Source organism: Sander lucioperca, chromosome 5, assembly GCF_008315115.2.
Source record: "Sander lucioperca isolate FBNREF2018 chromosome 5, SLUC_FBN_1.2, whole genome shotgun sequence".
Lineage (NCBI taxonomy): Eukaryota > Metazoa > Chordata > Actinopteri > Perciformes > Percidae > Sander > Sander lucioperca.
The window spans coordinates 27231168-27252494 of NC_050177.1; the positions used below are offsets into that span (position 1 = coordinate 27231168).

Here is a 21327-nt window from a genome sequence, read left to right on the forward strand (position 1 = left end):
CTTTATTGTGACTCTTATTGCCACTGTTCATCACACCCCCAATCTGCACCGTCAGACACCACCTACCAAGAGCCTGGTCTGTCCCAGGTTTCTCACTAAAAGAAAGTTTTCCTCACCACCCAAGATTTCTCCCTAAAAGAGAGTTTTTCCTCGCCACTGTCGCACTAAATGCTTGCTCTTGGGGGAATTACTGGAATTGTTGGGTCTTTGTAAATTATAGAGTGTGGTCTAGACCTACTCTATCTGTAAAGTGTCTTGAGATAACTCTTGTTATGATTTGATACTATAAATAAAATGTAATTGAATTGATAAGGGTAGTTGGTACCTGGACATTTTATGGCCCAAGATCAATGTCCAACTCTAGAAATCCTATCTTCAAATCACTGACCCGGTAAATCTAAATGTGTAGCAAGGGGTGAACTGGAAAAGATTTTAACAGAATGACAAAATTATTTATTACAAAACAAAAGGAACACTACATTCTCTGGTCTCATTCTCAAGAGAGACCTGCATGGTGGCTACAGGGAGCCAACTACTGGGGATATATGGTGGCCACAGAGTAACTTTTTGTGGCCACAGGCTATCGTTCCATGCTTAATGTCGAACCCTATCAAATGCTGAGGGCTGTATAACTAAGTGTTGGTATTTGATGTCCTGGGAAGGAGAACGGCCTGTGATCAACCTTTACAGGTGTTGGGCCAAGTAACTCCTTAAAGTCAACAGTGAATCCTGCTAAATAATATTTTTAATATGAATGTAGACTTGTTCAACAGTGACAACATCATGATATAATTAAACCTTTTTGAGAATGTTTTATTTGCTTCATCATGTTTTTAAAGATAACTTTTTGGTACTTTTCCCTTTATTATAGTGACAGTGGATAGACATGAAAGGGGGAGAGAGATGGGGGATGTCATGCAGCAAAGGTTCAGCAGGCAGGATTTGAACCTGTGCCGCTGCCAACATGGGGCGAACACTGTTACTGGGTGAGCTAGAGGTCATTTGTCATGTTTTTAAAGTTATTTTAGCAGTCATGAAATCAAGTACAATTTAAGAATATTTAAAAAAAATACCACTGAATCATTTCTTGTTTGCCATATTGATGATCACATTACTAGCTTTTTATTTTAGTACACTACATTGCATAATTATCTAGTGACAGTGCAACCCAGTCTCACGGCAGTTCATGAAATGTTCACGTAATTTAATCTACGTATATCTCATTTTTTTTTCGTATTTCATGTATTTCAATTGGAACATCTTTCGTGAGCTGATCGGCTTCAGCAGAGAAGCTGTATACAGCTTTGCTATTATTGGTATTTTAGCCCTATAACCGCTGTTTGAATCAACATTTATTCACGAGATATTATCATGTTTTTGTTTTAATGTTATTATTTTGGTCTCATTGCCAGGGAAGCTGAATTGCTTTGTTGTTTATTGATATTTTTAAAACTATAATGATACATCTATCAACATTTATTTAGATGTTATCATAGTACTAATTGCTTTATTTTAATAATAATAATAATAATAATAATAATAATAATAATAATAATAATAATAATATTTACTTATGACCTCATAAGGAGCAAGATTCCAGATCGGCCCATCTGAACTTTCATTTTCTCAAAGGCAGAGCAGGATACCCAGAGCTCGGTTTACACCTATCACCATTTCTAGCCACTGGGGGACCATAGGCAGGTTGGGGGAACTCATATTAATGTTAACAAACCTCATAAAGTGACATTTTCATGTCATGGGACCTTTAACTGTTAAATTAATTGCCAACGATTTTGACAATCGATCAATAGTTTTAAGTAATTTTATATGGAAAAAGGTCAAGATTCCCTATGTTAAATGTGAATATTTTGTAGCTTCTTCACTCCTTTGTGACAGTAAATTCAATATCTTTGACAAAACAAGACATTTGGGGACATCATCTTGAGCTTTTGGGCAACACTGATTGACATTGTTCACCTTTTTATGACTTTTAATAGACAAAACATCTAATTGGTTAATTAAGAAAATAATCAACAGATGAATCCAGGATAAAAATATTTTTTAGTTGGGCGCCTGGTTAGCTCACCTGGTAGAGCACCGCCCATATGCAGAGGCTTAGTCCTCGACACAGCAGCCGTGGGTATGATTTCGACCAGCAGCACTTTGCTGCATGTCATTTCCCCTCTCTCTCCCCTTTCGTGTCTAAGCTGTCCTCTCACAAATAAAGGCCTAAAATGTCAAAATATTCTTGAAAAAATTGTTACTTGCGGCCTAGATCTGACGTCTCTGCTGTCCTTATTTTCTGTACTGTGTTGCTTTGCTAGCATCTATGATAAATCAAATTTAGCGTTAGGAACAGCAACATTTCAGCACTGGTTAGACTGACTAGGCTAGTTCGGGTGGTGTCATTTTCTTTAGTCTGTGGCCAACAGGTAAATTAGGTCTCCAAGCTAATGTTAGCCAAAGTGTTGACACATGAAAGCTTCAAATATGCATTTTAGATGAAGGAGATGAGAGTATATCCAGCTATTCCTTGCCCCCTTTTGCTCGGCACCCAATTTTTTTGTAACCTTTATTTATTCAGGGAAGGTTAACTGAGAGGCAGCTGCTCTTTTGCAGGAACACCCTGATCACATTCACACAGTAACACATTCATACCTGGAAGCTGCCCAGTACAACCACAGTCTGATGTGCTGGCCACTGAGCAGCTCCACTGGAGCAGTTGGAGGCTAAGGGACTGAAATTACAGTCATTACAGAAGAAAGTTTTACGTGCCATATCATGGTCAAGGTAAATGCTCCCACTGATCCTCTTCTCCACAGCTACAGTGTTCTGAAGCTTGCTGAACGTAACATCTCTTACAATGCCTATATAATGTATAATGTTAAAGCTTTAACTAGCTTACCAGGATGTCCCATTTCACATATTTGCATTATGTCTTATGATTGTACTTCTCTTTTACTTTAGTGAATAGATTGAACCTTGAACCTTGAACCTTCACCCAAGGGTCCATAACATGCAGCCTCAGATCAGAAGATACAATTACTGAAATCGATCATCGCCTTTCGGCCTAGGGTGCTCTGGTACTAGGTACACTTATGAGCATTATGTTCGAACATGGTGTTCGTTATAGACAATCCATGACTAGCACAGGAATCTAACAACAAACGACTGCTCGGGTTCAGAGCCTATTAGAACTACGGAGTCCCCTACTGGAGTCCCATGCAGATCTTCATTCAGTCTCCAAGAAAGCTGAATACTCTGAGCTGCTGTTTGGTGCATATGCACAAACAACCCGTAGGCATAGCGAGGCGACCCACTTGTCTCCCGGAGTAAACTCCAATGTAGCTCCGCTCTGCATGGGGCCTGTGAGTATCCTCATACCCAGCAGTAGTCTAACACCCTTTACAACTCCAGAGAATAATAGAGTCCAACCCCTATACAGGATACAGGTTCCAGAACCGAGACTGTGCCTAGAGGTAAGCCTCACTAGATCTAACCGTTGCACTCCACCTCAAGCACGCGTGTGGCAGCGCACCCGACCCCAGTGGTTCCTCCAACAGGTTTAATATATGTCTATTTTTAATTTGTCTCTGTCTATTATGTGTCTTGTCCTTTTTTTGGCAACATAACATGATCTTATATTTATTGCTGACCAAACCAACCTTCATATTGACAGTTTCTTTTATGAAATATATAGCAATATACACTTGCTGGACAGGTACTGCACCTATTTCTCTACACAGATTGTTTTCTCTACATGATTGTTGCAGTCTATAATATGGAGCTTTAAAATTCTGACAAACTAAAGTGATGCTTCTTAATAAAACTAACTTTACTTTGATCTGTAAGTGATGTAACCTCTCAAAGGTGTTAGGAGAAGTTACATCAACTGCAGCTCACTGATGAAGTCCCTCAGGTCAAAGGTCATTTCAGCCTGTCAACATGTTTGTCCCTGAGGTCTCTTCACATAGCCACAGTTTCCACTAATTCCCTCTGAAGCAAATTACAATCAGAGCTGTTGATCAGTGAGACCAATCAGCTCGGTCCTCAGAGACTGGCGGGTAATGACCTCCCATCAGACCGCTCTGTCACAACTTCAGGATAGACAGACACATATAATTTTACAGATTCTGATTATAAAAAACTAAATATAATCAAGAAAATTATGTATTATTATAAAATACTACCCAGCAGTCAATTATATAAATAAATCACTGTGTATTGTCTTGTCAGTTCATACACACACAGACACACCAACAGGTTCTCACACTCATCTCGTAAAATATGGACGCTTGGTCAGGTGCCTTTGTCATTCTTATTGACGCTAAAAGTCTCCTTTAGTGCTTTAAGTAAAACCGCTTGCCTTCTATTGCCTTCCCTTTTGAAGCAGTTATGTTAAGGAAAAGGTCGTGGGTGGGCTTACGGTTCCGTGACGCGCGGGAAGAACGGGATGGTTGGGTTTAGGAAAGGGTCGTGGGTGGGCGTACGGTTCTGTGACACGCGGGAGGAAAGAAAAAAGCGACTATAGCAAACGTGACAAGCGGGACGTGAACCCCCCTCTCCTGGGTGAAAGTCCTGTGTTTGACCCATCCACCCCCCAACCAACCTCCTTACATACTACTCTCTAAATCCTCTCTAACTGCTGCTCTCCCCGGGGCGTTACACAAACACGCTGAAAGACGCCTTTTTCGTTGCATCAGACGCGGACAGCCACTGTCCAAACGTCCTTATTTTACAAGTTCGGAATGAGAACGGGTTGGACAGACACACACACACACACACACACACACACACACTAGAGCTGAAGATCATCGGGTTTCGGTCTTATTTTCTATCATTTTACACAGGCTCGGGCCGGGCTCGGGCTTGCGCTCCAGGTTGCGCGGTAAATGAACGGTCAGGTGATGCGTTTCGATTAGCACGAAAATGGATGCTGAGGAGGTGAAACGGAGGCTGGCCACTGGAGGACTTATTTTATTTCTTTGTTCTAACTTCCAAGTGGCCTATACCCTCCGTTAGTCATGAATAAATTATGTTAAAAAAATTATAAATGACTCATTCTTGACAAAAGGCAAAAGAGCTGTGTGCGTGTGCACATTTGAATAATGTCAGGCTGTAAACGGGTTCAGGCTTTTAAAAAGCTGTCAATCAAAATGTACTTGTCGGGCTCGGGCCGAATTCTGTTGGGTTCGGGCCTTGTCGGGCATAACTTTTAAGGCCCGATTACAGCTCTAAACACACACACACACACACAAACACACACACACACACACACACACACACACACACACACACACACACACACTTACTTTAGCCATCATACAATGGCAATGAGTAACAATGAGCTCTGACAGTTTTTAATCTCTAAACTGTTTTTTTTATTTTCTGGTTTTATAAATTTTGGGATTCATTGTTAAGTTTTATTGTTATGAGCCGTTTTAGCATTTATTATTAAATAAAGGGCTTAACCTTTGCCATATTCAAAAGTACATTGCTGGCATTTTATTTCAATACACTACAATTCATAATTATCTAGTGACACAGTGTCAGGAATGCTTACATTTTGCAGTTTTTTTCTAAAATTAGCAAACATTTCAATACTAGATATTATAATAACTATACTTTTTACATCTCTTCACTGGGACAAGTCAACATTTTACAACAGAAAATATTTTTACACGCATTTTGTATTTTGGAAATCTGCGATCCATATATGATAGGATTCAGTGGTTGCATTATCAGAAAATACTGTGACAAAATAATGCAAAGCATGCTTGGTACACAGGTCACATCAAATCTTTGTGACATCTACTTAGTATCTCTGCAACAGGCAAACAACTTATACCAGAGGACATGTTTACATGTATTCCGTATTTTGGACATTTGCAATCCATACATGACAGGATTCAAAAGTGGCTGTATGATGAAAAAATAGAGTGAAAAAATGATGCGAAACACACTGGGTACACTGGTCATATCAAATCTACTCTGAAGTATTTCAAAGCAGCAGCCAAAAGAAAAGTTTAGGAGGGAAGTGAGTTGAGATGTGCAGGTACTGACAGCTTTCTGTCTCGTCTGTTTAGATCCAGAAAAACAAACTTTAAGAATCTTCATGTAAGAGAAAAGGATTAAAATCAAAGGGACCAATATGGAGAAAGAAATAGAAAAAAGACCATAAATGTTATTCACTTTGACGTCGGAACAGGCCAACTTCGCAACAAGGTAGTTATGACAATATAGACTGTTTATAGTGTTTCCACAGAGAGTCAAATGGATGGTAAGGGATGAAGTAATTAAAATGTTTACAAAAGAGTACAACCATGTCACAATAATTAAGATAACTGCCTTGTTAGATGTCATACGAGTGTTATATTGTAGAGGATAACAGATAGCAAGATATCTGTCATAAGACATGATGGCTAAGTTAGTAAACTCTACACTGCCATAAGTATACAAACAGAAAATCTGCAGGAAACAGAAGGGAGCAGAAACAGTGTGAATGTCAGAGAGGATCTGAACCAGAAGGAATGGAAACAACCCTGTACTACCAAACAGTTCATTTACAAACAGGCTGCACAGAAAAAGGTACATAGGTTCATGTAAGCTTCTGTTCATACAGATAACCACAATCAGAGATGTGTTGGTAATAATAATAACAATGTATAACATGGCAGTTAACATGAAATACAAGTATTTCAAACTCCCTACATCCACATAAGCTCCAAGAATTAAATATGATAAAGTTGAAAAACTTGAATTTAACATTCTTCTACGTGAAAAAATGAATTGAGCATTAGCGACGAAAATCTCACACACGGCCTTAAACATCTACTCCCCTCCCTCAGACGTTTTAAAAGACATTTCAATCTGTAAATGACACATGAACACATCACACACAGTTCAGTGTTTGTTACCTGTTGTGCTGCAGAGTGCTACAGCTGCTTTATAGCTTTTCAGAACAGTAGAAACCAACAGGCCAGTCCTACTTTATCATCAGGGCCCATACCATCCTATCGATGGACACATTTAGAGACCCCTCCAAGAGTCATCAACCAACAGGGGCCTGGTTCGCTGGATCACAAGTGAACTATTCTGATAATCGATTAATCTGTTTGAGTCATTTTTAATGGACAATAAGGTTAAGATTCCCTATTCCCTGCTTGTTAAATGTGAATATTTTCAAGTTTCTCCACACCTCTGTGACACTAAACTCAATATATTCGAGTTGTGGACAAAACAAGACATTTGACTATGACAGACTGTAACATGTTGGGTGGTGTCATGTTCAATAATAACAATAGTCTGTGGCCCAACAGGAAGATTAGCTCTCCAAGCTAATGTTAGTCAGTGTTGACATATGAAAGCATCAAACATTCATTTTAGATGGAGAGAGAGTATATCCAGTTGTTCTTCATCTCTGTTAGCGCCGTTACAGTGCATGTGTGTAATTCTTGACCTGCAGTCAGCAGCTCTTTACTGATGAAGACAATTTTGCGCGATCACAGAAGGCTTTTATTATGTGGACGCGCCGACAGTGTTGTTGTCATTACTTAGAATTGCTCATAGGGGCAACAGAAACTAAGCACTATAGCTTTAATGCTACAAGTCTAATATATTATGTTACTCACATGCTGCTGTTGTTTTAGCAGCTTTCTGTTTCCAGAACAGACATTCACCATTTTGGTAATCATTTAAATGATCAACACAGCCGACAGGAAACCGCTGTTCTGTTCCTTGATTTTAGCTTTTAATACCATTATCCCTGTCAGGCTGTACAACTCTCTCCTAGCCATAGTTAAACTGTTAACATTTGCAGATGATAACATTGAAGTAGGTCTTATCTCTGATGGTGATGAATCTGTTTACCGGGGTGAAGTAGGACAGCTGGTGAGGTGGTGTGAGGACAATAACCTAATCCTCAATACATCTAAAACCAAAGAGCTCATACTTGACTTTAGAAAGAAGGCAGCCCAGCACCTTCCCCTCTTCATCAATGGCCAGGTTGTTGAGAGACTCCCCTCCTTCCGCTTCTTAGGCACCACCACACACCAGTCTCTCTTATGGGACCTGAACATCAGTCTTATTGTAAGTAAAGCCCATCAGAGGATCTACTTCCTCTGTCAGCTGAGGAAATTTGGGGTTAACCAGAATGGCATGACTCATTTCTACCGAGCCGTCTTGGAAAGCACACTGACCTCTATCCTGTCCTGGTACGACAACGCAACCAAGCAACAGCTAGAGAAAGTAGTGCACAGAGCCTCCACGATTATTGGCTGTAGTCTGCCTACCATAGCCTCACACTATGACATCAGAATCATAGGGAAGGCTAGAAACATCTCCACTGACCCCTACCACCCAGCACATCACCTGTTCACCATTTTGCCATCAGGGAATTCAGAGATAGCACCTACCTTCAAGCCATACAACACTTAAACATGACTTAACGTTTTAACGTTTTTCCCTGCGGTATTATGTACTTGGGGACTGTCCTCTCTGCACTATGGCTGACCCCCCCCCTCCTCCCCCACTAGGGACATTCCCATTCGTCATTGCACTATGAGCACTATAGCAAAAGTTAAAAGATTAAATATAGATTATGATTCAAAATGTCTTCGGTACCTCAGTTTATTGTATATTTAGACAAAGTTGCTTATGAGGTTCATCTAGAGCTGATGACTGCTGCTATATATATATATATATATATAAAAAATTATATATATATATATATATATTTTTTTTTTACTATTCTTACCTACACTGTGCAGGTTTTATAGACCTTATGTCTATTGATTTGTTTTCTTTAGTGATTAATAGGAAAACATTAAACAATGAAAACGCTAAAATAATAGCAAAAATCCAAAAGAAGAAAACTGAATGAATCTACGGTTGGTGATTTAAAGAAAACCTTTTGCTGAATTATTCAAAGCAACCTTGTCATCTGTGTTTTATTAAAACACACAGTTACAGGTTGTCACATTATATAGTTAGATGAAAAAAGTACTGACAAAGGTAACTCATTTAATAAATGTATTTATTTTTATTTATAACAAGCAAAGCTCTTAGTTGTCAGATAACATTTGTAGTTACATTTCCCCCCCAAAGAGCAGACGTCTACATATAATGCGTATTTTGGACATTTTCAGTCCGTACAGTAAAGGGTTGATGAGTGGTTGGAATGTAAGCCAGTACAATGACAGAAAAATGTGCAACATATTGGGTAAATAGTTCATATTAAACCTGCTCTGTACTATTTCAAAGGAACCCCCAAAAGAAAAATTCTCTTCCTTTTCATCTGTGTTTTATTAAATCACGCAGTTACAGGTTGTCACATTTTATAGTTAGATGAATAACATTAGATTAGATTAGATTCAACTTTATTGTCATTGTGCAGAGTACAAGTACACAGACAACGAAATGCAGTTTGCGTCCAACCAGAAGTGGAAAAAAAGCAGAAAAGTGCAATGTTATATACAAGTATAGACAGGTGGTGCATAGACAGGACAAGAAATATATTGCAGTGTTGAATAAATATGGCTATGTAATATGAACAATGTATGAACATATACAGATATGTGCAATGTAGTAGCAGTGAGATTATACTAGCAATAAGAATAATGATATAGATATATGCAGTGTATTAACAGAATATATAATAAGAAAAACAGAATAACATATAACATATACATTACATTTAATACATGTATTTATTTTTATTTATATTTAGTTGTCATAACATTTTTAGTTACCTTTCCCCCCCAAAGAGCAGACGTTTACATACAATGTGTATTTTGGACATTTTCAGTCCGTACAGTAAAGGGTTAATGAGTGGTTGGCATGTAAGCCAGTACAATGACAGAAAAATGCGCAACATATTGGGTAAATAGTTCATATTAAACCTGCTCTGTACTATTTCAAAGAAACCCCCACAAGAAAAATTCAGCAGGGAAAAAAGGTGAGGTGTGCAGGTACTGACAGCTTTCTGTCTGGTCTGTTTGGAACCAGAAAAACACACTTTAAGAATTCTCATATAAGAGAAAAGAATTAAGATGATAAGACTAATGTTTACTGTAAATATGTCAACAAGTCCAAAAATGTTATTGGCTCTGGTGTCAGAGCAGGCCAGTTTGACAACAGAATAGTTGTCACAGTACACTTTGTTAATAATGTTTCCACAGAGCTGTAAAGGAGCAGTCAGACCAAACACTACCAAAGCATTGGCAAGAGAAGGGTACAACCATGTTAGAGCAATAAGCATGGCAATCTTTTTAGATGTCATACGAGTGTGATATTGTAGAGGATAACAGATAGCAAGATATCTGTCATAAGACATGATGGCTAAAGTCCAAAATTCTCTGCCTCCATAAGAGAACAAACAGAAAATCTGCAGGAAACAGAAGGGAGCAGAAACAGTGTGAATGTCAGAGAGGATCTGAACCAGAAGGAATGGAAACAACCCTGTACTACCATACAGTTCATTTACAAACAGGCTGCACAGAAAAAGGTACATAGGTTCATGTAAGCTTCTGTTCATACAGATAACCACAATCAGCAAAAGATTGGTACAAATTATTACAATATATAAACATATGACAATAATAAAATATAAATATTTGAAAACCCCGGTGTCAAAATAGGCACTTAGTGTGAAAAATGAAACCTGTGTAGCGTTTACCATGATCCTCCTGACTCTGAAAAACAAAAATAACATTTTACAAGATAACTTTGTGTTACATTTTGTTAAAGGATTTCTGAAAGTTTAGTTAAACCTTTAAAGCTTTCTTCAGACTGTGTACAGATAAAGCATGGATCACAAACAGTATTCAATCAACAAACAGGAGAGAAATTAATTCCTCATACTTACCATTCCTCAAGTGTGTGTTGTTATACTAAAGGTAAGACATTACACAACAGTTTATGACATTGCCCGAATCCTAACAATCATCTGCTTCTGTCGGACTGTGAGTCCGTCCTAACTGAGCTGAAACTATGGTTCTACGTCTTTTAACCTTTTCAAGTGAGGAGACGCCCACAGCAGCAGTCTGACCTCATTATCAGAGCACCTGCTCGTTGTGGCAACAAGTAGGTGCTTGTTTCTAAGTGATGCTTGTAAAAAATAACACATTGCACATTTAGCGAAAGCTTTTCAGAAAATCTTAAAACATTCTACTTTTGCTTTATACATCTTTGGTAATATTGCACACGCAAGCGTTGCACAGCCTGAATGGCATGGTGGTGAACTGCCACAGGCACCGCCCCATGGTAAAGGCGGTCTTTGCTTTGTCTTCTGGAGCCATGACCACCTGCCAATATCCACTCCAGAGGTCCAATGAGGAAAACCAGGGTGAGTCGGCCACATAGTCGAGCGACTCATCTATCTGCAGCAGTGGATAAGAGTCTTTCACTGTTTTGTCATTTAAGGGTCGGAAGTCAACACCAAACCTCCACTTCCCATCCTTCCTAGGATCCATAACAACCAATGACACCCATGGACTTTTGGAAGGCTCAATAATGCCCGCATCTTTCATTTCTTGTAGCATCTGGTTTGCAGCAGCTTGGCAGGCATAGGGGAGGCGCCTAGGCTGCTGGTGGATTGGCTGTGCATCCCCAGTATTGATGGAGTGCTGAACCAAGTGAACTGTGTCAATACTCATGCAGGAGGTTCCAGAGCTTATTATGCTGCTCCAAGTTCAAACCTTCACCATTTTTGGCAGTTGCACTGGCTGCTGGCTCTTTCTCGGACACGGGGGCTACATTTGCGGTCTGGGTAACTGCAGGTAAGTGTGGCTGGTTGTCCAATGGAACTGGGGCTGTGGGGTTGTCAGCGGGTAGTGGACAAAGGCTTCCTGCAAAAGGGACTTACCCCTGAGAAGAGTCGGGAGAATGGATTGGTTCTCCTTGTGCATCATCGTCCTCAACTACATTACTAGTCATTTTGGGGATGAGGGGGTCACTCATGAAGGGAATAGATACGTAATTGTCTGTGTGTGGAAGTCCAGTACAGTCCTTTCTTCACACAGAAAGTCCAGTCTAAGTATACAACTCTCTGTTACTTCAGCGACCCAGACCAGTTGGCAGGCTGAATAAGCCCCCACTTGGATCTGTGTTTCACACCTCCCCAGCATGGGAATTTTTCCCCAGTGACTGTCGTGAGCGGGGCATTGGTGGCTTGGGGTTGAGTTCCAGCTGGCAGGAGATCAGGGTGAAGGAGAGTGGCAGTTGAGCCTGAGTCAAGCAGGGTGTTGGTCAATTGGCCATTGACCAATACAGGTACTTGGCAGCTGTCATTGTTTGAGGTCTTTTGGGAGCAAAGGGCGTGAGTGACAGGGAGGCAGAGTGCTTTTACCGCAGACTGATTATCACAACCTCTGGGGAGCGAAGGTTGGCTCGGGTTGCTCCCCTCTACACCGAGCCTTGTGAGTTTCCCGATGCCGGCGCTCCCAAAGCAGAATCGGGGACAGGACAGAAACGCCATGTATGACGCCCCTGGTTGCACCTCCAGTAGATTTGCCTCTGTCGATCTTCTGGTGAAGGGGAAGGATATCCGGGGCCCGTCAGCAAAGAGGTAGGTCCATTAGGCAGCGGAGCTTTTCTCCAGGTGCCCGCACTCTTTCGTTAAACCTCTGCCACGTCACAAATGCGGGGGCGGTGGTCCCAAAGCATCTCTCTAGCACCCAGGATATAGCTTGTGGGTTCTCCAGGTCTGCTGCAGTCACATCAAGCAGTACTTTACTAGCTTCACCTTCCAATGCTGAGATCAAATGGACAGCTCTCTCGGATGGGGACCAGCCATTTGCGGTTGCTAGAAGACCAAACTGGGCCCAGTATGTTTCCCAGTAAGTGAGTCCATCATAGCGCCCAACCTTTAAGCGGCCATCTCTGGGGGCTGGGGCTGGTTGTTGCACCCTCACTAGGGCCGTGGTTAGTGCAGCAGTCAAAGCAGGTACCAGGTCACCTGGATGGTTAGCGGCTGCATGTGAACTAGCTGGGGCAGCAGTAAGGGAGCAACACTTTTCAAGTCTCTCCACAGGGTGAGAATCTGAACTGGCACCCTCATCTGAATCCTTGGAATTGGGTGGCACCTACACCGGGGTCCTGGGTGGAGCTGACGCTATGGACTTACTACACCCTGCTACGCTCTGCGATTCCCCGCAGTGTCCGACTGCGTCCTGCCGCGTCCAACCGCGTCCACCCAGGCTGCTGTGCCACACTACACCCTGTAACGCCCTGCTGTACCCTACTATGACATGAACTACTACGACTACCATTGTGATCACTGTTTCACTTTGTTTCATCTTTATTATGACTATTATTGCCACCATTCACCACTCCCCCAACTGGTGCCGTCAGACACCGCCTACCAAGAGTCTGGGTCTGTCCGAGGTTTCTTCCTAACAAAAAAGGGAGTTTTTCCTTGCCACTGTCGCAATAGCTAATGCTAATGCTTGCTCTTGAGGCAACCACTGTAATAGTTGGGGCTTCGTAAACTACAGAGTTTGGTCTAGACCTACTCTATCTGTAAAGTGTCTCGAGATAACTCTTGTTATAATTTAATACTATAAATAAAATTGAATTGAATTGAATTGAATGGTGGGTGGGTTGTGAATACAAGACATCCACAGGAACATTAGCATCATGGACATCAGCAACTGCAGCACGCTTATTTTCGGATGTGGCCGTTTTAGCATGGGCATTGTTGGTGCCCGCATTCTCCTGATAAGCGTTAGCATAAGCCTCTGACTCACGAGGTTTAGTCACAGAGCTTTTCAGGAAAAGTCCAAAAGCATGCTCCATTGCAAGGCTCATTCTCTGCATAAAGCCATCCTCTATTCTAGCTGTAATGTCTTTCTCTAACTCTGTGATAGAACTTGGCCATCCATTTTACCTTTGGGATCTGCAAGCGTAGTGACATCATTGATAACTGGTTGGCTGATGCAAGGTATACGTGTGACCGGATTGTTTACATTTAATCCTCCGGGGCATGGTCTGGCCGGTGCGGCAACTTGAAACAGACTTTTCGTCATAGCTTCGGAAATGTCCGTCAGCAATGTAGCTAGTGGTGAGTGAGTTATTTTTCCCACCTTTCTCCGTACAACTTGGTCGTCCTCTGTCGGCTTCCTCTTTGGTGTTTCAGGGGGAGTATATAGGGCATAGCGATTCCACTTTCCGTTACGTTCAGTCATCTCGTTTCCTCGGTGGTGGCTAGAAGTGGTAGCTAGCTAGCTATCATGCGGGGAATGGAAACGTGGTTGATCCCACTTCTGACACCAGTGTAGTGCTCGCGGCTCCGCCACATGGCTGGCCAGCTAGCTGAATGACGAGGAGACGTGGCTGAAGTTTAACCGGATAGAAGAGGTTTTATTACCCTAGAATACAGGCTAATAACAGGGTTGGAAGAGTGCCCAAAACAACAAAAAAGGCTGGTGGCCGTAACTAGCTAGTTAGCTTCCTCTCGTAACATAAGCACCTCTCCCCTTTCCCGCTTCTCCTCCTTCCCTCTCCTCCCTTTTTCCTGCTCCTTTCTGAACCTGACCAATCAGCTGAACTAGGGCAACATCTTCCCCCAATGAACACCCTAATCTCTCCTATACTAGTCCTGCAGGGTCGCTACAATATCGAGTTTGACAAAATATTACCACAAACTATTTTATGATTCCATACATTTTTGTTTGTATGTTCACAAATATAAAATATCTATACATGCCATAACTTTTTTTAAGGATGATTAGCTCTCCAAGCTAATGCTAGTCAGTTTTGACATAGTGTCACAGAACCGTACGCCCACCCACGACCCTTTCCTAAACCCAACCATCCCGTTCTTCCCGCATGTCATGGAACCGTAACCCCACCCACGACCTGTTCCTTAACATAACTGCGTCAAAAGGGACGGCAATAGTCCCGACCAAGCGCGTTTACTTAAAGCGCTAAAGGGACGACAATAGTCCCGACCAAGCGCGTTTACTTAAAGTGCTAAGGGATGGCAATAGTCCCAACCAAGCGCGTTTACTTATAGCGCTAAAGGGACGGCAATAGTCCCGACCAAGCGTGTTTACTTAAAGTGCTAAGGGATGGCAATAGTCCCAACCAAGCGCGTTTACTTATAGCGCTAAAGGGGACGGCAATAGTCCCGACCAAGCGCGTTTACTTAAAACGCTAAAGGGACGGCAATAGTCCCGACCAAGCGTGTTTACTTACAGCGCTAAAGGGACGGCAATAGTCCCGACCAAGCGCGTTTACTTAAAACGCTAAAGGGACGGCAATAGTCCCGACCAAGCGTGTTTACTTACAGCGCTAAGGAGACTTTTAGCGTCAAGTAAGAACGACAAAGGCACCTGACCAAGCGTCCATATTTTACGAGATGAGTGTGAGAACCTGTTGGCCCAGCACCTTCCCCTCTCCATAAATGGCCAGATTGTTGAGAGACTCCCGTCCTTCTGCTTCTTAGGCACCACCACACACCAGTCTCTCTCATGGGAACTGAACATCAGTCTTATTGTAACCAAAGCCCATCAGAGGCTCTACTTCCTCCGTCAGCTGAGGAAATTTGGGGTTAGCCAAAATAGCATGACGGTAATGCGACCAAGCAAAAGCTAGAGAAAGTGATGCGCAGAGCCTCCAAGATTATTGGCTGTAGTCTGCCTACCATAGCCTCACACTATGATACCAGAATCATCAAGAAGGCTAGAAACATCTCCACTGACCCCTACCACCCAGCAAATCACCTGTTCACCCTTTTGCCATCAGGGAATAGGTATAGAGCGTCACCAGGAGAACATCACGCTTCAGAGATAGCACCTACCTCCAAGCCATACAACACTTAAACATGGCTTAACGTTTTAACATTTTTCCCTGCGGTATTATGTACTTTTGTACTGTCCTCTCTGCACTATGGCTGCCCCCCCCCCTGCACTAGGGACATTCCCATTTGCCATTGAGTTTGTGCTTATGCTTCCTGCACCAATCACTTTATGGACTGGTTCACAACCTGTTTACACAAGTAGTTTACACACTGTTTGCATTTGATGTCAATATGTGAGGTATACGTGTACAATGTGTTGTTACGTCGGTGCATTGTTGTCAATTAGGTGGTATATGTGGGCACACCAAGACCAATTCCTATCAACTGCATTGTTAAAATGGCTAATGAACTTAAACTTGAAACTTGAACTTGATAACAGATCCTAAACCTTTGTATTGTATTGTCAAGCTCTATCTCAACAGTGCTGGAGAGTTAGGTCAGGCTACGCCATAGATGCATTCTGGGAGAAAAAACACTCTGGGTTGGTTGCATTTCTTTAAACCAATCACAATGGTCTTGGACGGCGCTAAGCTAAGCTCCGGACGCAGCGGCGGTGGCTCTGCTAAATACTGTAGTCTCAGGAAGGAACTTGTTTTGGTGGAACTCTTGACACAATACAGTAATGTGAGCTATTTAAATTAGCTTAATACATGGTTAAACCTCATTGGCTCTTACTAGTGTGTTGCTGCACTGTAAACCCCATTGCTCAAATATATTAATTGGTATGATTACTGTAAACCTAAAACAAAACTGAGTGTTTAGACTTAAAATTATTCAATTTCATATTTTTAGTTGGATTTACTGATAATATTTGAGTTTGGCTTAATCAGTAGCCTACTTTAATTTAACTGTAATCTAAAAATACAAGTACATATTTAAGCTCTAATAACCTCAGACTGTTGAGTTTATAAACTCAAAACAATTGTGGCAACTGAATTCAATTTTTTTGATTTCTGCTTACACACTCGGGTTTACAGTGCACATGTACTTGGTCCACAGCAATCCCACCAATCGGTCCCAAAACGTCCCAGTTAAAGATGAAATGCTGTAAACATATTCTTTGTAAATCTTTACAAGTTTTACCCAACAATAACTTGTATAGAATATTTTTGATTTATGTGTGTTAATGTTGTGTTAAAAGTAAGAATAAAGTGCCGCACACTGGCTTTTCTTTTTTTTCTGACATGTCGGCCCTCAGGCCTTCTTCAAATCAACAATCAAAGACAGACACATGCACTAAAGGAACATAGGCCTCACACTTAACACACACCTGATGATGGTTAGGTAATCATGTAGCTCCATTGGGGTAAGAAACACCATCACCAGTTTTGTTAACCATGGTATAGTTGTTTCATGGTCCCTCTCCTCTCTGGCTATAGTCAACAGTTGTCTTGTTTTTTTGTTGATGACTGCTGTAGTTTGTCAATGACTGTCAATTTAGTACTGGGAAGTAAAAACTACTTTAAACAAACTTTTTGGGGGTGGGGGGGGGGGGTCGGTTGATATTTTAAACATTAACCTGGTGCATTATCAAAAATATTTGAGGGTTGCATTTTGAATTAATTTCAATTAATTTACAGCATAAGTTCTCTGCGAATCTAAACTGGTATTTTATCTAAAATGTAGTTGAATCGGGTGTATCAGGAAAACATTGGTGATACCCAGCTTTATTGTAATGCAAATTCAAGAAAGAAAGGGCAGAGCTGGCTGTACTTCCTGAGGAGGCTGCAGTTCTTTAATGTCTGCTGCAAGCTCCTCTGGATGTTTTACTAGTCTGTTGTTGCCAGCGTCCTCTTCTATGCTGTGGTATGCTGGGGAGGAAGCACTAAGAAGAGGGATGCTGGGCGACTGGACAGGCTGGTAAGGAAAGCTGGCTCTGCTGTGGGCGCTGAACTGGAGTGCATCACTTCATTGTCAGATAAAAAGACCCTGAAGAAACTGCTCAACATTTTGGACAACGACTGTCATCCACTCTACAGCACTATCACAAAGCACAAGAGCATGATCAGCTCAAGACTAAGCACACTGCCATGCACAACTGACAGACTGAGAAAGACATTTGTCCCCAGGGCCATACAACTATTCAATGCTTCACAAAAAGGAAGAGGAGAGAGACTTCTCTGCATAGTCTGTCTGCAAACCTTCCATTTTTAAGTAAAATCATTGAAAAAGCGTTTTTTCAACAACTCCTTTTCTTGTCACTGAACAACAGTTTTGATGCCTTCCAGTCAGGTTTTCGACAACACCACAGCACTGAGACAGCTCTTGTTAAATGCTTTTATCTTCAGTAGACTTGACTCTAACAGTGTCTTTACAGGTCTCCCTAAAAAATCAATCAGACAGCTGCAGCTCATTCAGAACACTGCTGCTCGAGTCCTCACTAATACCAGGAAAGTGGATCACATCACTCCAGTTCTGAAGTCTTTACACTGGCTTCCAGTGCCTCAAAGAATTGATTTCAAAATACTTTTTCTGGTTTATAAATCACTAAACGGTTTAGGGCCAAAATACATTTCTGATCTGCTAGTACACTGTGAACCACCCAGACCTCTCAGGTGGTCTGGGACAGGTCTGCTTGTTGTCCCCAGAGTCAGAACTAAACAGGGGGAAGCAGCGTTCAGTTTTAATGCTCCACATATCTGGAACAAACTACCAGAAAACTGCAGGTCTGCAGCAACTCTCTTCCCCCAGCCTGGACTAAGGTCTAACTTAATACTTAAACAATGGCTCTAACACTATTACTTCAAACCTCTAATATTGACTGATTTGTGTCTATCCTACTGTCTACTTTATTCCCTTATAATGCCCATATTTAATACTGTCTCTTTTTAACTTCATCCTTGCACTGCTATATAGTTTTTACATTACTATGTGTACATCATTCTCTTATATTGTCCATATGTAATGCTGGTCTCTAGACTTTATCCTTGCACTTATTTGTACTACCATCATGACGCACACTCTCATAGAGCACCTTACCATGCAGACTGAATCACAGGGTCAGTCCCTGCCCAGTCACTGCAAGCCTCTCATACATCCCTTAGTACATTCATGTAGATTTTTTATTTAGTATCTTTTCTTTTATTGTCCATACTATTCATGTGGATTTGTTATTTTATCATCCTGTTTATGATGTATTTGTATGTTGTGTGCAATGTCTTTAAGCTACTGGGACCTTGGATTTCCCCTTGGGGATCAATAAAGTATCTATCTATCTATATCTAAATTAATTGTGTCAAGAAAAAAATACTAATAGGTTAATAGCAAAAGTTGAATATAGAAAATGAAATATAGATTATGATTTGAAATGTCTACGGTACCTCAGTTTATTAGATATTTAGACAAAGTTGCTTATGAGGTTCATCTAGAGCTGATGACTGCTGCTATATATATACAGTATGTTTTTACTATTCTTACCTACACTGTACAGGTTTTAAACACCTTAAGTCTATTGATTTTTGTTTTCTTTAGTGTTGAAACGAATGTAAACGCTAAAATAATTACAAAAATCCAAAAGAAGAACACGGCATGACTCTACTGTTGGTGATTTAAAGAAAACCTTTTGCTGAATTATTCAAAGCAACCTTGTCATCTGTGTTTTATTAAAACACACAGTTACAGGTTGTCACATTATATAGTTAGATGAAAAAAGTACTGACAAAGGTAACTCATTTAATAAATGTATTTATTTTTATTTATAACAAGCAAAGCTCTTAGTTGTCAGATAACATTTGTAGTTACATTTCCCCCCCAAAGAGCAGACGTCTACATATAATGCGTATTTTGGACATTTTCAGTCCGTACAGTAAAGGGTTGATGAGTGGTTGGAATGTAAGCCAGTACAATGACAGAAAAATGTGCAACATATTGGGTAAATAGTTCATATTAAACCTGCTCTGTACTATTTCAAAGGAACCCCCAAAAGAAAAATTCAGCAGAGAAGCGAGGTGAGGTGTGCAGGTACTGACAGCTTTCTGTCTGGTCTGTTTAGAACCAGAAAAACACACTTTAAGAATTCTCATGTAAGAGAAAAGAATTAAGATTATAAGACTAACGTTTACTGTAAATAGGTGAACAAGTCCATAAATGTTATTGGCTGTTGTGTCAGAGCAGGCCAGTTTGACAACAGAATAGTTGTCACAGTAAACATTGTTAATAATGTTTCCACAGAGCTGTAAAGGAGCAGTCAGACCAAACACTACCAAAGCATTGGCAAGAGAAGGGTACAACCATGTTAGAGCAATAAGCATGGCAATCTTTTTAGATGTCATACGAGTGTGATATTGTAGAGGATAACAGATAGCAAGATATCTGTCATAAGACATGATGGCTAAAGTCCAAAATTCTCTGCCTCCATAAGAGAACAAACAGAAAATCTGCAGGAAACAGAAGGGAGCATAAACAGTGTGAATGTCAGAGAGGATCTGAACCAGAAGGAATGGAAACAACCCTGTACTACCATACAGTTCATTTACAAACAGGCTGCACAGAAAAAGGTACATAGGTTCATGTAAGCTTCTGTTCATACAGATAACCACAATCAGCAAAAGATTGGTACAAATTATTACAATATATAAAGATATGATAATAATAAAATATAAATATTTGAAAACCCCGGTGTCAAAATAGGCACTTAGTGTGAAAAATGAAACCTTCGTAGCGTTTACCATGATCCTCCTGACTCTGAAAAACAAAAATTATAACATTTTACAAGATAACTTTGTGTTACATTTTGTTAAAGGATTTCTGAAAGTTTAGTTAAACCTTTAAAGCTTTCTTCAGACTGTGTACAGATAAAGCATTGATCACAAACAGTATTCAATCAACAAACAGGAGAGAATTTAATTCCTCATACTTACCATTCCTCAAGTGTGTGTTGTTATACTAAAGGTAAAACATTACACAACAGTTTGACATTGCCCAAATCTTAACAATCATCTGCTTCTGTCGGACTGTGAGTCCGTCCTAACTGAGCTGAAACTATGGTTCTACGTCTTTTAACCTTTTCAAGTGAGGAGACGCCCACAGCAGCAGTCTGACCTCATTATCAGAGCACCTGATCGTTGTGGCAACCATTTCATTAGGGTTCCAAGCTTGAGGGGTGTGGCAAAATATTTGAAATATAAAAAGTCAGAATAATCATGTAATATATAAATATTTAAATACCCCAGAGTCAAAGTAGGCAGCAAATGTGAAATATGAAACCTGTGTAGAGTTTATCATTATATCTTTTTGGTTCTTAAAGCAATTATTAACACTGTTTAGTGGAAGAACATTACAGAAATTATACAACATTTTCTCACAGCCCTTGGAAAATTTATCACGTTTAAATGCATGATTTTGAAAGAAGGCATCTACAATATATAAACACACCACAGTGTAACACAGGTTGAGACATTGGATAAATCTAACATTGATCCGCTCACTTTCTAAGGTCACACTGTGACCCCTTCCCAACTGAGTGGAGACACTGATTTTCCTTCTTTTATTCTTTTTAAGTCAGGGAGACGCATGCCTTCTTTTTACAC

General features: G+C 40.6%; 3 protein-coding genes across 3 annotated transcripts; all 3 read right to left on the reverse strand.

The window, feature by feature from the left end:
- Positions 1-5811: 5811 nt before the first annotated feature.
- LOC116057877 (olfactory receptor 11A1-like) lies at positions 5812-6768 on the reverse strand. The gene has a single exon (XM_031310462.1). The coding sequence runs from the start codon at positions 6766-6768 to the stop codon at positions 5812-5814; it is 957 nt and encodes a 318-aa protein (XP_031166322.1).
- Positions 6769-9745: 2977 nt separating this feature from the next.
- Positions 9746-11654, reverse strand: LOC116057878 (olfactory receptor 11A1-like). The gene is made up of 2 exons (XM_036001109.1): positions 11218-11654; positions 9746-10691 (listed from the first exon to the last, which is right to left on the reverse strand). The coding sequence occupies exons 1-2, from the start codon at positions 11652-11654 to the stop codon at positions 9746-9748; spliced, it is 1383 nt and encodes a 460-aa protein (XP_035857002.1).
- Positions 11655-19521: 7867 nt separating this feature from the next.
- Positions 19522-20469, reverse strand: LOC116057879 (olfactory receptor 142-like). Its single transcript, XM_031310464.2, has one exon. The coding sequence runs from the start codon at positions 20467-20469 to the stop codon at positions 19537-19539; it is 933 nt and encodes a 310-aa protein (XP_031166324.2). The 3' UTR covers positions 19522-19536.
- Between the last annotated feature and the right edge of the window lie 858 nt (positions 20470-21327).

Coding starts and splice junctions, on each gene's coding strand:
- LOC116057877 (XM_031310462.1), bottom strand. CDS start 6,768: ATGTTAAATTCAAGTTTTTCAACTTTATCATATTTAATTCTTGGAGCT.
- LOC116057878 (XM_036001109.1), bottom strand. CDS start 11,654: ATGAGTATTGACACAGTTCACTTGGTTCAGCACTCCATCAATACTGGG. Junction 10,692..11,217: donor ACCACCATGCCATTCAGGCT/GTGCAACGCTTG, acceptor TTTGTTTTTCAG/AGTCAGGAGGATCATGGTAA.
- LOC116057879 (XM_031310464.2), bottom strand. CDS start 20,469: ATGGTAAACGCTACGAAGGTTTCATTTTTCACACTAAGTGCCTATTTT.